Source organism: Erpetoichthys calabaricus, chromosome 11 (assembly GCF_900747795.2).
Source record: "Erpetoichthys calabaricus chromosome 11, fErpCal1.3, whole genome shotgun sequence".
NCBI lineage: Eukaryota > Metazoa > Chordata > Cladistia > Polypteriformes > Polypteridae > Erpetoichthys > Erpetoichthys calabaricus.
Genome location: NC_041404.2, coordinates 37744495 through 37758417, shown reverse-complemented (window position 1 = coordinate 37758417; position 13923 = coordinate 37744495). Strand labels below are relative to the sequence as shown.

The window sequence follows — 13923 nt, the reverse complement described above, 5'->3', positions numbered from 1 at the left end:
CACTCTCAGCACAACTGGTGTCGGACAGTAAAGGGGCTCGCTCTGCAGGCTACCCTCCTGCCACCTTTGCTGCCCAGGACTGGCCATAGTAAGAGCTGACATTTGATTAACTGATTTAGCACATGTGGACAGCATCAACAAAACAATTATGAAAATGAGTGCTTCTGTAGAGACCGTGACAGACTCTAGCTGTATTGAATATTTTGCAGATGGTCATTTGGCACTGGCTGAGTGTATAAGTGTGCATGTGGCACTGGCGACCTGACGAGAGCTGCTTCAATGACGATTCGGCTATGTGATCCTTAATTGGATTAAGTGGTTTCAAAATGTTATTACACATTTAAAAACATTTATTTTACAATATGTTTTACACAGCAAACTCCTGTTGCCCTTCAGTTTTAGATATAAAATGTAGTTTGGATATATTTGTTATATGGACCCCATAAGTGCCCAAAGTGGCTCTATTGCAGAGTGGCAGTAAAGACGAATTCCCTCTAGTAATTTAATGGGCTGGTAAGTTTACACTTTTATTCTCCTATGTCTGTAGTCAGTCTTAGGATTTAAAATTGCCCCGCAGTTGGAAAACATAAGAAAACTGTGCATTGTTCTTATAACATGCAGTCCATTGAAAGGCCTCAATGCCAGCAGTAAGGAATTAAAAGTTCCACTGTTAATAGGAATTCAGTCGCCCCATTTCTAAGCTGTTTAAAAGTGAAACACAACCCTCATGAAGCAAACTAGTGACGGCTCAACAGTGACAGATTACACCTTTATGAGCCTCATATTCTGTAATATCAATCTTTTACTAAATGACAAGAATGATCACTAATCAATGGCCTTCAGCTGAAGGTTGGCTTAGCTTCTAGTCAATCGAAATGATAAATCTGCAGATCCAGCCCCCAGTTATACATGTTCACTATATTGCTTTTGCCTGTGAAAATTTAGGAAGTAAACAACTTGTGTTTTTTAAAGCAAATATATATCTGCTACTGGAAATTGCTTGAATTTCACTTTTATGAGTGTGTATACATCTGTGTCCTACCTCTTCAGACAGAATGAACACCTCGGAAACGATTAAAAGCTACTGTATACACTCTTGGCTACATCACTTTAGTGTATTGCCTCAGGTTCATGGGCTCATTCATACGTGTAGCCTGATACAAAATCTGTCAATGGAGCTTCTTGTTTCACACGTCACTACTGCAGTTCTTAGTTTCAAATAAATTTTAAAGAACCTGAAGCATTGTTGCAAGCTGGTACTTGCGATTAACACTGTTACGATATATCACGCACTCTTTCTTGTATAAAATCTGAGCATTAAGAAGTTTCCAGTTTTTGTTATCCACAGGGCAGATTTTTGTATGAACGCTACCAGATCAAATCTCAGGAGTACGTCTTTCTTTCTTTTTTTTTTTTTTTCTTTTAACATTCCTCTATTAACTCTGGACCTAAAACAGTAAAAAATCACTTTTAGCCTTAACATATAATTTGTTATAAAAAATAAAACCGTAATAATTAAAATTTCATTTCTTAATAAGATTCCATAAAACAAATAACATACATAAAATTGTGATTCAGTGCATCCCAGATCAGTAGTACAATCTATAAATCCTACATTGTAGATTTAAGCATAACAGTCCACTTGCTTCTTTTCAAATTTTGATGAACTGTGTCTGTCCACAATATAAAGTTTTATAGGCCATGTCCTCATTCCGCACAGTTCTACAGTATGCTAGCTTTAGATTTATGTCCATAGGATTCCAGCTTAACCTGGATCAGTAGCAGCCTCATTAAAGCATGAGGAAGATTAAACAACTGTTGTCATTACCTCTGCTTATTTTGCATGTTGCCATTTCCCAAAATTTTGAGTTCTTTCTATGCAGTCACCTGAACCAAAATAAGAAAACAGTATTCCATCCAAGTGCTGATTAGGAAATGGATTGTTTCATCACCAAGGAAGCCACCTTGTTCTTTCTACCGGTCGAGCATTCCTGCTGACCGGTGTTTCTAGTCATAATGGCTTGTCGATGACGGCCACTCCTGAAACAGATCAGAGCAGTGAGTAAGTGGCAGCCATGTTATATTTACACCTATTTAATTTAGTTGCTCTTATTTGTACCACGGTATTTCTCTTGTACTTTGCATTACCTTTGCACTACACACCTGTTCTGTTTACATCCACAGCAAAAAGAGAGTTACTTCTACTGTGGCAGCTGTTCAAGGTGTATACTCAAGTCTGATGGCTGCAACAATATTTACTTGTTGGTCAGTTCAGTTTAATATACGGTAGTATAATACAAGGGGCAACAACTATTTTTTTTCTTCCAAGAATACAATTTACAGTATTTGTTGTACCATGGGCACAATACGGGTCAACATTGTTTCATCCATAACTTCAAAAATTGCAATCAGCTGTGAGGAACAAGAAAGCACCCACCATGTCACTTACAGAAGTCAAGTTCTGTCCCAAAACCTGCTTTGTGATTAGTTACTGAAATATCTGAACTTAATAGGAAGCACAGGTATTTTAAAATGGGAAATAAGTGCACAAGCGGACAAATTTCATAAATGTATAGTCCAGCTTAAATTTATTAAATGAATGGCTTTGGTTTACAAATAGCCAGTTGTCAATCATGTCTTCAGAAGATACAGTTTTGGTCACTTAAACAGACACTGTACTTTCCTGTTCCAAAGTAGGACCGAAATGGAACAAGCATGGAATGCAAAAGGAATACAGTATACAGAATACAGTACTGCTACACATCTCGTATAACGACATACAAGCTCTGTTGGGGTCAGTTGAAACTCAACAGCATAAACTTTGACTTCACGACATTTCAACTTACTCTGCATAATATTTCTGTTGAATCACAGTTTTTAACAATAAGATGAATTATTCTGCACCTTAATTTATTTACAGAAATTAGAAGGAATTTTGTTTATATATTGCACTCACAATCAGGACTAAGCAGTCTTGTTCTGAAGGCCCATAGTGCCTGCAGATTTTTCTTTGAACTAACCTTATGATCACAACTTAGATTCTATTAAATATGTAAAGAAACTAAAAACTCTTTGAGTTCTAATAAGTGCCTGTAACATACTAAAATAAAATTTCTTTCAATCCAGCAATAGTTCCACAAGCATCAAAGTTTAAAGAGATTCTGTTTTACTGACTCGCTGCAATTTATTTAAAACAAAAAAAAACTGTACTTACCTTACTAAGTTTGTTTACTTTTGCTATTAACAAAATACAATTGTGAGCTATACCACTAATATTACTGCTAACATTTGAACAAGCCTTTACCTGCATAGCTCCTGCCATTGCTCATGCTTGTGGGAAGAAGGGTCCATTTATCAGTAGTTGGATTATAGAATTCCACAGAAGACAAATTACAAGAGCCATCATCTCCACCAATTACATAAAGCAGGCCATTCACTGCACACACGCCTAAAGTGACAGGAAAGATTAAAAACAAGCATACAACAGACAAATGGATGGATCTGCAAAAGCTACGGTAAGCCACCTCAGTTTAGCTAGCAGCTTTGACACAACTGAGGTTTATGAAAGAGGTCACGGTATGTCCTCTATTCTCTTTTTGGTTAATACTGTAGATACCACTTGATTAGCATGAATTTGGTCACTTACCATATCTTATACTGTATATAAATGTCTATGCGTGTAAGTGTGTCTGTCTGTCTGGCCCAGAAGTGCGAGGCTACAGCATGAAGCTCAAAGAGCCAGCAAGGCGGGCTCCCAAGTTAACGAGTCAGAAGAAGAAAAGAAGTGCGAGGCTACAGCATGAAGCTGAAAGAAAGCGACTCTGTCACCAAAATTAAACCGCCGACGAAAGAAACTCGCTTAGCCGCTGATACACAAGCGAGGCGAGCACATCGGCAAACCAAAGCCTTCGAGGAGAGAGAAACTCGCTTAGCCACCGATAGTCAAGGGGGGCGAGCACATCCTCAAAACGAAACTGACGACTCTGCATTACAATTGTTTTACTGACAATTTCAATAGTTTCTATGAGCCCGGGCTGCTTACACAGCTAGTATATAATAAAGTCTAAACACAGCCACTAATGCTTGAATGCATGAATTGTTGCCATTAGTGCTCTGAACAAAATAAAAATCATTAATTAAGCAAATGAATTTATCTCACTCACTAGGCCAATATTTTAAAACAAGGTCAAAACCCCTGATGAATTAGTTTTCTCTTAATTGTCAGACTTTTTATTTTCTGAAGATATAAAAGTGTGTGTGTGTAGCTGTAATTATGGCATACAAGAAATTGTCAAGACCTGGACCACAATTTTCAGTACACAGTATCTATTACACATTTAAGTGTCAATATATATTGACCATACACTTGCAAAGAGATCCCTTGAATGTCTGCCCCATGTAGAATAGAAACTGCTATATTTATACACATGTATGAACACAAACAAAGTTTATTGAGCGAGATATAAAGTAGTGGCATATGTTGATAATACCTGCAGTGCAGTGGCAAGTCTGCTACTAGGATGAAGAACCTTGCTGCAGCTCACTACCAATGTATAGTTAGATTTATTCTTATTATAGTTTACAGATGACATGGACCTAACCCCACTAAAGGTCTGTTCTGAATATTAAAGTGAAATGTAAACTCTTATTCTACAAATACACTATTTTTACGACTCATCAGTAAGCTTTCTGTCAGCTCACAAACTCACCTGCATTTCTACGGCACATATTCATGTCTGACACTTGTTTCCAAGTGTTGGTAGAAGGATCATACACCTCCACGCTCTTCCTCACCAGTGGTCCATCATGACCCCCAGCAGCATAAAGCTGCCCAATTAGAACTCCCACACCTGCCAAAAAAAGATACTAGATATTATAATCAGAACATAAGTTTAATATGTCACTGTCCTCTGTACAAATATATTTTATAAATCTACTTTTCTTTCTACTCACATGCACAGTTGACACATTTAGCACAGGGGGCTCATCATTTAGAACTGCTAGGCAAAGCATAAGACAAGACAGATAAAGACAGTTGGGGGAAACGTGCACTATTTTTCGTCTGTCTGAGTCAGCATAAAATTTTACCCTCTTTGCCCTTTTTGGAATTCTATTATTCAACTAAGTGGGGGGGCCTGCACATGAAGAAAGAATATAAAGCCTTGGAACATTGCTCAGCACACCTTTGAAGCCAACGGACAGATGGGAGATAACCTCATCTGATCCGGAAAATCCTTCCAACACAGTGATGAAAATGGCAGACTCTACACATCGGGCTCCCACTCCCGAACTGGGTTCTTGTCATGGCTTCTTTCGTCTGTTATGCAGCGTAAGCCGTCATTAAAGAGAGCTGTTATTTCTCCTATGTGATTTCTTACCGCCATATCACTAAGGGAGGGGTTATCGCCTTTTTATATTATATCTATATAGTTTCAGGTTATGTAACACACCGCAATTACAAAAGAACTCATTCCAACAAGGGAGCTAACGCCCCCTGCTGGATACAAGTATACTCAAACGTAACACAAAATTGTGTATCTGATGATATAAAATAAGTTATAAAGAATAAAAACATAACATTCTCAAACCTGCTTAATCCAATTGAGAGTCACAGAAAGCAGGATCCTCTCTTGGCAGTACTGAACAACTCTGAATTGGGTGTGAGTCCACCACAGAGTTCACTTACACACACCTACACTACCACATAGCCAATTTAGAGTTAACAATTTATCTAGGATAGCATGTATTCTGGAGTAAAACAAGAGTACCTGGACCCATGTGGATGCAGGGAAATCAAACACACAACTCAAACAGATGATGCTGGATCTGTCAGGCAGTGGTGCTAACCACTGTGCCTCCATGCTGTTCCTTTTGAAGAATTTACTAAATGCAAAAGGTAGTATGCTATATCAAGACATTGATAACACAGGTCTACAAAAAAATATTTTTTATTTGCTACTGGGAACTTCCGACCAGCTCTTTATTAAGTTTTTTACACTGATTTCATATGTGAAATCGGAATTAAGCTAGCACGTCAGGTTTTTGAGATACACATCTTTGGTGTTGTAACACTTTTGAATATCAATATATCAACACGATATCTGGAGTTTGAACTCTGTCCCACCAAAATTGTTTTGATGTGTTTATTCTGCAAACAAACCAGAAGACGATACCAGCAGGTTCTCCACAGGCTCAGCATAACTCTCTGTTCTGCGACTGCCAAGCAAATTCTGGACAACCTGCACAAATGCCCATGCTGCTGATTCAGTTGGCTTCAGTTCCCTTTTGAACTCATCGTCAAGCATCAGTTCATGGATATCAGGACCAACACAAAACACCTTCCTTAGTTTTGGCTTCACTTTTCTCGAGACCAAACATTTCTTAAATGCATTGCCATTTCTGTCCATCGCCTTGACAAAATTTTCAAAGTAATGGTGAATCTAATGAACAAAATGTGCTGAAATGCAGTAAAAACCGACTACCTACTGCAGCGTCAAGTCTGAGTTGTGTCATTATGCTTAAGAATCATATAAGACTTGGTAATCAGTAACAAATATTTTTTCCACAAATTAAAAATGAATAATTTTTAAATAAAATTAATAATAAGGTAAACAACTCACAGCTGTTAGTAGCGTATGGCATCCATAGTAGAATTACCGGTATTTATCAAAATGGTTATCCATCTTTACTGTCCAGTCACCCTAGTTGTCCAAGACCTGGAACAGCATAACTAAAAAATGGGACGTGCTGCTGGACGAAAACGGTTTTCAGATTTGCAGTCAGCAAGTGAAATTTGTTAAAGAACAGGTGAAAGAATCCCAGTTGCAAAATGCTTGTTGACCAGTGTAGTGTATTCTTTGTGAGCTTCATCAAAATGGAGGAGAAGGGGATAATCATACACAATAAAATCTAGACTAATTTTTTGCCATCACTGATTGCAGGTGGGTATAATACCTTTTTCAAAAGGAGTTAAGATATAAAGAAAAGTCAAGAATTGTTGAAGTGTCTGTATCTATAAATACAAGGTAGGAGAAGGGACAATACATGAAAATTGTAAAAACCCTTGAGGTTTCTAAGCCAGAAATGGTCTAGATTTCTAAGACAAGGCAGTGTATGAAAGGAAGAAATCCACTAGAGGTGGTTGTCCCACAAAGATCACTCCCTAGAGTGTGCTGTACAATCCTTAACCTGGTGAGAAAGATCTCTGGTGACTAAGGATCTGGGGGTACCTCTTGCATTTCACAATCCCCATGGCTCATGAGTCTATAATAATAACAATAATAAATTGTATTTATATAGTGCATTTCCCATGTGCAAGGCACATAAAACAAAAATGATACAAATAGTTTCTGTATAGAATAATAAACAAAAAACACAGGATATACAAAAGTATTAAATAAAATAAAAAAGAATAAGCCAGAGTATAATACTAAATTCAATACTAAAAGAAATGCCTGACAACACATGTCATTTGTGATATCGCACACACACAAATTATCCCAAGCATCTGGACAGAGAGGTAAACTGAAAGAAAGGGCAGAGAGTTACTGTAGGTTAAGTAAAAGCCTTCCTAAACAGATGAATTTTAAATTATTTTTAAAAGAATGAATGGAGTCAACTGATCTAATTAATTTTCGGAGGTCAGCATGGGCGCTATACAGCTGAATGCCATGTTACCCATAGAGTGTAGTTTAGAGTGGCAGACAACAAGACTGCCAGAATCAGAGGACCTTAGTGGGCAAACGGGAGCATAGTGATAGAGAAGGTCACTGATGTAGTCCGGTGTGAGGCCATTTAAAGCTTTGTAGGTTATTAAAAGAATTTATACTCAGTCTTGTAAGACACAGGAAGCCAGTGAAAGCAAAGCAGAATGGGTGTTATGTGCTCGCTGTTGTTGGTCCATATTAGGACTCTTGCAGCAGAGTTTTGAATTAACTGGAGCGGTTATATAAGATTAGAAGTGGCACCTGCCAGTAGGGAGTTACAATAATCGATGCGGGATGTGATAAAAGCATGAACAAGTTTCTCAGCATTAGAAAAGAAGAGGAAAGAGGAAACACAGGATATATTACAGAGGTGGAAGAAAGTTTCTCAATATGGTTTATGTGGGTGGAGTAAGAAAGGAATGAATCAAAAATGATACCAAGATTCCTTGCATTAGAAGAAGGTCTAATGAGCTCACCATCAAGAGTGACTGAAAAGGAGCTCATTTCTTTAGTTGTGCTTTAGTACCAATTTGCAGAAGTTTCAAAGAGTTTTGCTCAATCCAGGTTTAAATTTCACAGAGGCAAGTTGTGAGCTGGGAAAGCTCTGATGAAGTTTCGCTTTTAACATTGAAACAGAGTTGAGTATTATCTGCATAAAAATGATAACCCAGTCCAAAGCTGCGAATAATACAGCCAAGGGGAAGCATATAAAAATAGAAGAGCAAAGGGCCGAGGACAAAGCCCTAAGGAACTCCTTGTGTGACAGACACGGAGCTGGACCTGTTGTTGCCAAGACTAACAAACTCTTGCCTATCAGTTAGCTAGGACTTAAACCACTGTTTTATTAATAAAAACACTGAGCAAATGAGCAAGAGTGATGTTTCTGGATGTCTAAACATTGCCAAGGACTGCCTGGATGTTCAAAAACACTACTGATACAATGTTCTGTGGCCAGATTAGACAAATGTTGAACTTTCAGCTTTGGTGAAAACAAAACACTGCATGTCAACACACAAAAAACTTATACCACCTGTATAGAACTTGTATTTTAGAACAACCAGGTCACAATCCTGACCTTAATACTGCTGAAATTCCATGGTATGGGACAAAGCAATTCTGTTTTCATCACAGCAATGTGAATAAACAGTTTTTAATGAGAAACGTCCCAAAGTGCGCTAGAAACTGTGCAGGTATGAACAACAGAGGCTTCACGAATTATTAAACGTAAACGTCAACAGACATATGCCTATTATAATACCTTGGAAAAGACCAGATAACAATTTAAGGGCCATTTATGTAAGAAAGCAAAACAGCAGAGTTCACAATCATTTCTTCTCATAACAGAATCTACACACCTGCCAACAAGCATAACTTAAATTATGTTCACAGGACAACTTTTTTTGGGCATATTGGGTTAATATTACCACCTATTGTGTCCTCAGATAACTCTGTGAGCTTAAAGATATGGGATAATGCGAAGGAATGGAAAAAGAAGTAGAACAGCACTGATTGAACCCGCATACTTGAGTTTATTAGGCATTATTACAACCTGCTCCACTACGACGCGTGCTCATGTCTGACACATAGCACCACTCATTGGTGACAGGATTATATTCTTCCACAGTACTTAGACACTGTCGTGATGCACCATCATAGCCTCCCACTGCATATAGTTTTCCTGTAAGAAAAAAATATTGAAAATAATAAAACTAATTCCTTCAGTGTTTTTAAACTTCAAACAAAGAAAAATATAGCCAGTTAAAAAAATTATCAGTTGATAAAAGGAAGCATTTAATTGAAACATACATTTTTAGGATTGGTGTGCAAGTTTTTGTAGTTTTTCACACAAAATAATGGTGTTTCATGGATCACTAAGAAGCTTTTCTCAATATATCAGTCCAAATCCCTTCTAATAAACACTGCTGCATTTGGTGCTAGTGCTGTTGCAGTTTGTTTTTTTTAAACATTTTAATATTTGACATGAGTTATAATAATATTTTTGTCCCAAACAAATTAATAACAGCAATTGTAATTTATGTAATTTGGCTTTCCCAACAATTTCACACACTTTTATCATATATAAAAAATTTGCTATTCAATTCAGCTGTAAAATATCCACTTTATTTCTTAATGTAAACAAGTATGTGCTGATTCATTTTTTTCTCATTTCATCATCAAAACTGAGTTAAAGGTTAACAATTTATGGTGCGAATCAAACAACACACACAACCCAATTCACATCATCCACACTGTAGCTGTGGTATTTCCACTATATTTTGTAGATACTTTTCAACAGCAGAGGATAGAAAGCTTGCAAGAATGGATCAAAGTCAAAGTGAACTTTATTGTCATCTCAACCATATACAAGTATACAGATAGACGAAATTGCGAAGCTCAGGGTCCACAGTGGAATAACATGACGTGCAAATAATAAAAATAGAATTTAAATTTGAAACACAAACAAGACAAGACATTGTGCAAAGACAAAGAAGTAGCAGCAATATTGATCTGTAAGATATTTAATATAATAAATAAGTAATAAATAATAGATACTGTATAGATAATACAGAAATTATCAGTGTATGATAATAGTTGTTTAAGACATGTGTAAACAATGATAAGACATAAGACATAATTCAAAAAATTATTAGATAAATACTGTACAGTACCTGTGGTCATCTACTATAAAACAGACTGGCAAAGATGTGCGTTTAAAAATAGCAATGTTCCAAAACCAACTGCCAAGACAACAATATAGAGCAGTGCTCCGCAACCTTTTCTCACCTACGACACACCAAAGTTCTTCCTAGAATTCCGCGGCACATCAAAAGCTAAAATATATAGCGGTGGCGTCGCTATAGCTGGGGGGGTGTGGGGGGGGGGGCGGCAACCGCTCCGAGCGGCAGCTATTTAGGGGCGTCCAAACTACGGTACTTTCTTTTTTTTTTGTTCCTTGAGGAGGCGCAAAAAAAAAAATTTCTTTCAGCTTTGGGGCGTCAAATTTTTCACCGCCCCGGGCAACATGATCTCCAGCTACGCCACTGATATATAGATATGAATTTAATACACAAATATTACAATAAATTTTCATTTTTTATTATAAGTATACATTTATTATAAGTATACATACATAAAAACTATACTATATTAACTTTTATGCAATCTTAATAATTATTATAACATAATGACTGATTAATGTGATACCTGCGCTTGTTTCAATGAACACAAAAGTTTTATATTCGGCTCAATATTTGACAGCGCAACCCGAAGTTCTTGGTCAAGATCTTTTAAGCATGACCGCTTATCATTTTTAATTAACACAAGAGTTGTTTGTCTTTTTTGGCGTAACTGGGATGGTTTGAATTTAGATGGCGATTTAGTTTACTGGGTGCCATTGCCTCGTTTGATAGCTGATCGCCGCAAATGATGCATTGTGGCTTTGGAGCCGTTTCGTCACCACACCACGAGAATCCGTATCGAATGTAGTCTTCGTTGTACTTCCTTTTCACAATCTTCTTTGGTTTTTTTTTTGCAACACTTGTGCTGGGTTCTTCATCATCTGTACGTGAAGACGAATCTTTTCCACGTAAAAATTTATCCATATTTAAAGGGGTATAAAACTAAATATGAATCACACGAAGAACGTTAACCATACACAATTCAGCAACACAACTAATAGTAATGAATGATAACTACTGTCGCAAGACGAGTGAATGCGACGTAGCACGACTAACACGTCAGCTTGAATTGAATCTAGGTGAGGGCACGGAGCGATCTGCCTATCAAAGCATACTACGGAGTTGTCTGGCGACTACGTAGGGCCTACGTCGTAGGCGACAGGCGATGGGATTTATTATTTCAGAGAAATGACACATAAAATTATGAAACCTTTAAAAGGCTATTTACGCGAATATTTCATTGCACGTATTCTCGTTATTGTGTTTCTAAGGAGGACCGTTGAAATATTATTTAGTTAGACAATTGTCTTATTTGACCGCGTCACACCTGTATCGGCTCAAGGCACACCAGTGTGCCGCGGCACACCGGTTGCGGAGCACTGATATAGAGGATTAAAGACAACAGTTGTCTTTGAATGACCCAGTCAGTTTCCTCATTTTATGGTTCTTCAATCAGTTTAACACAGATAGATCACTTTACATGGAACAATGAGCTAATCATGTGACATCATAATGTTAAAAGATTATGAGAGTCTTAACACAAAATAGGACAGATTTCAGAAATAGTTCAACAAAGTGCTGACCTTCAATTCAAGATATCTCTATATATATAGCCTTAGGTGTATTCTTAAAAAATGTTTTTATTTTATTTTTAAGGACAAGCTTTATGAAGAAGAATGCATGACACAGAAACTCATAATCTGCTAGACTGCAAGACTTAAAAATAAAACAGGGTGAGAGCTGAAAACATTTTGAATGTGGAATTACTAAAATAAACAGAAAAAATATCACAGAAGAAGGTTCAGTTAATTTCAGTTTAAGAAAAAAAAATTACACTCACCATCTACTACTCCAACTCCCACACTGCTGCGTCTTGTGTTCATGGGAGCCACAAAGAACCACTCATTGGATTTATAACTGTAGGCTTCCACTGATGACAGGCCTGCATGTAACATAAATCAATGAAGACACAGCTGTTGATGGGCTTGGTGTTTATTGCCATTATATGCTATTTCATTTAAGTGAACTCTTAAAAAGATATAAATAGAAAATAAAAGCATATGTTTTATATTATACATAGTATACAAAAACACTTACCCACAAACACACACACAACCATGGTGTCATAGAATAAAATGTCAACTTTGAAGGACAATGACCTACACAAGCAAGGCAGAGAGGGCACCACTGTCTTGCTGAAGAAAGGAAGTCAATAGAGCTCTAACTGCTCAGCAGATGTAAAAAGAGGGCCACTGAGTGTGAAACCTCAAAAGACAGTCACTGCAGTACAGCCTGCAACCATTAGGTGCGACTAAACTCATAAAAGAGAAAAACATCCTACACATCCCTCAACATGTGTGAAAGGAAGCTTTCCACAGACCCTGCACGAATCAAAAGGCATCACTTCCACCTGAGACAACAGTAATAAAGCAGACAAGTACTTTTTACTTTTCCCAAGGCTACTGTTTGTAACTTAGTAGACCGAGTAAAGCCAGCAAATGTACACTTGTAGTTGGTATTACTGTAATCAAAATGAATAGTCTGTGTGAAGGATAAGTTCTCAACTGTTATAAGTTTCCCTGTCCCAAAACATAGTGCTTGGTAAGACAGGAGATATAATAAAGTCTCAAGAAATCCTAGATATAAAAGGGGCTGAAGGGTCAATTCTGTTAGGTTCCATTTCTGGTGCATATTGCATTATTATTATTACATACTTGAAAAACACCTTTACCCAAAGAGAATTGCAAGATTATGATATTGCAATTGTTTCCATATGTATTTTTACAATTGGACCACAAGCTGGTTAAGTGATGTGTTCAATGTCAGTTAGTGACTCAGCAGTAATCTAAAGTCTAGGATGCAAAAAAGACATGGCTTTACACTGTGACAGACACTAGCATATTACAGTTGATACTCTATGTTTTATGTAAATGATGGTGACCCTGTCTTCGGATTCAGAGGGTTGGAAAATGGATGGATGGATGGATGGTAAATACTAAAATCCTCCTCCAAAGAACAAGTATACCATTTTACACTGCAAACTTGATCTGCTCCAAAGTCAAAATTAGTAACATTTTTAGTTTCACTTAATCCAACTGAGGTTCTAAGGGAGCTAGAGTTTATTTCAACACCAGCAGATACAAGGCATATCCCCCACTCTCAGATTGGGTCTATTTAGATTTGCAAATCAACTTGGAACACATATCTTTGGGGTGTGGTTAAAAAATAAAAAATATGCGGAGAAACACAGGTAAATGTGCAGCTTTACATAGGCAGCAACTCCACAAAGGATTCTATTATAGGACCTTGGATTTGTGAAGCAGCTGTGGTAACCATTCCACCACCTCAAATCTCTACCAGAATTTCTGATAATCATTACTGATGAGGAAAATATTATCTCTGATTTTTTATGTTGGCTAAAATCACAAAATTACACTTAAATACACTCAAAATACTAACTAAGTACAGGAAATAGGTCCTGAGAGAAAACATCCATCCATCCATTATCCATCCATCCATTTTCCAACCCGCTATATCCT

General features: G+C 37.2%; 1 protein-coding gene across 2 annotated transcripts in view; it reads right to left on the bottom strand.

The window, feature by feature from the left end:
• Positions 1–1501: 1501 nt before the first annotated feature.
• The window catches only part of klhl3 (kelch-like family member 3), a 67780-nt gene continuing 55358 nt past the window's right edge, over positions 1502–13923 (bottom strand). For both annotated transcript variants that reach the window (XM_028812970.2, XM_028812969.2), the window contains exons 11-15: positions 12225–12326; positions 9256–9384; positions 4710–4850; positions 3305–3448; positions 1502–2040 (exon numbers count right to left, since the gene is read on the bottom strand). In XM_028812970.2, coding sequence (XP_028668803.1) covers positions 2012–2040; positions 3305–3448; positions 4710–4850; positions 9256–9384; positions 12225–12326 — 545 coding nt within the window. In that variant the 3' untranslated portion in view covers positions 1502–2011. The remainder of the gene's footprint in view (positions 2041–3304; positions 3449–4709; positions 4851–9255; positions 9385–12224; positions 12327–13923) is intronic.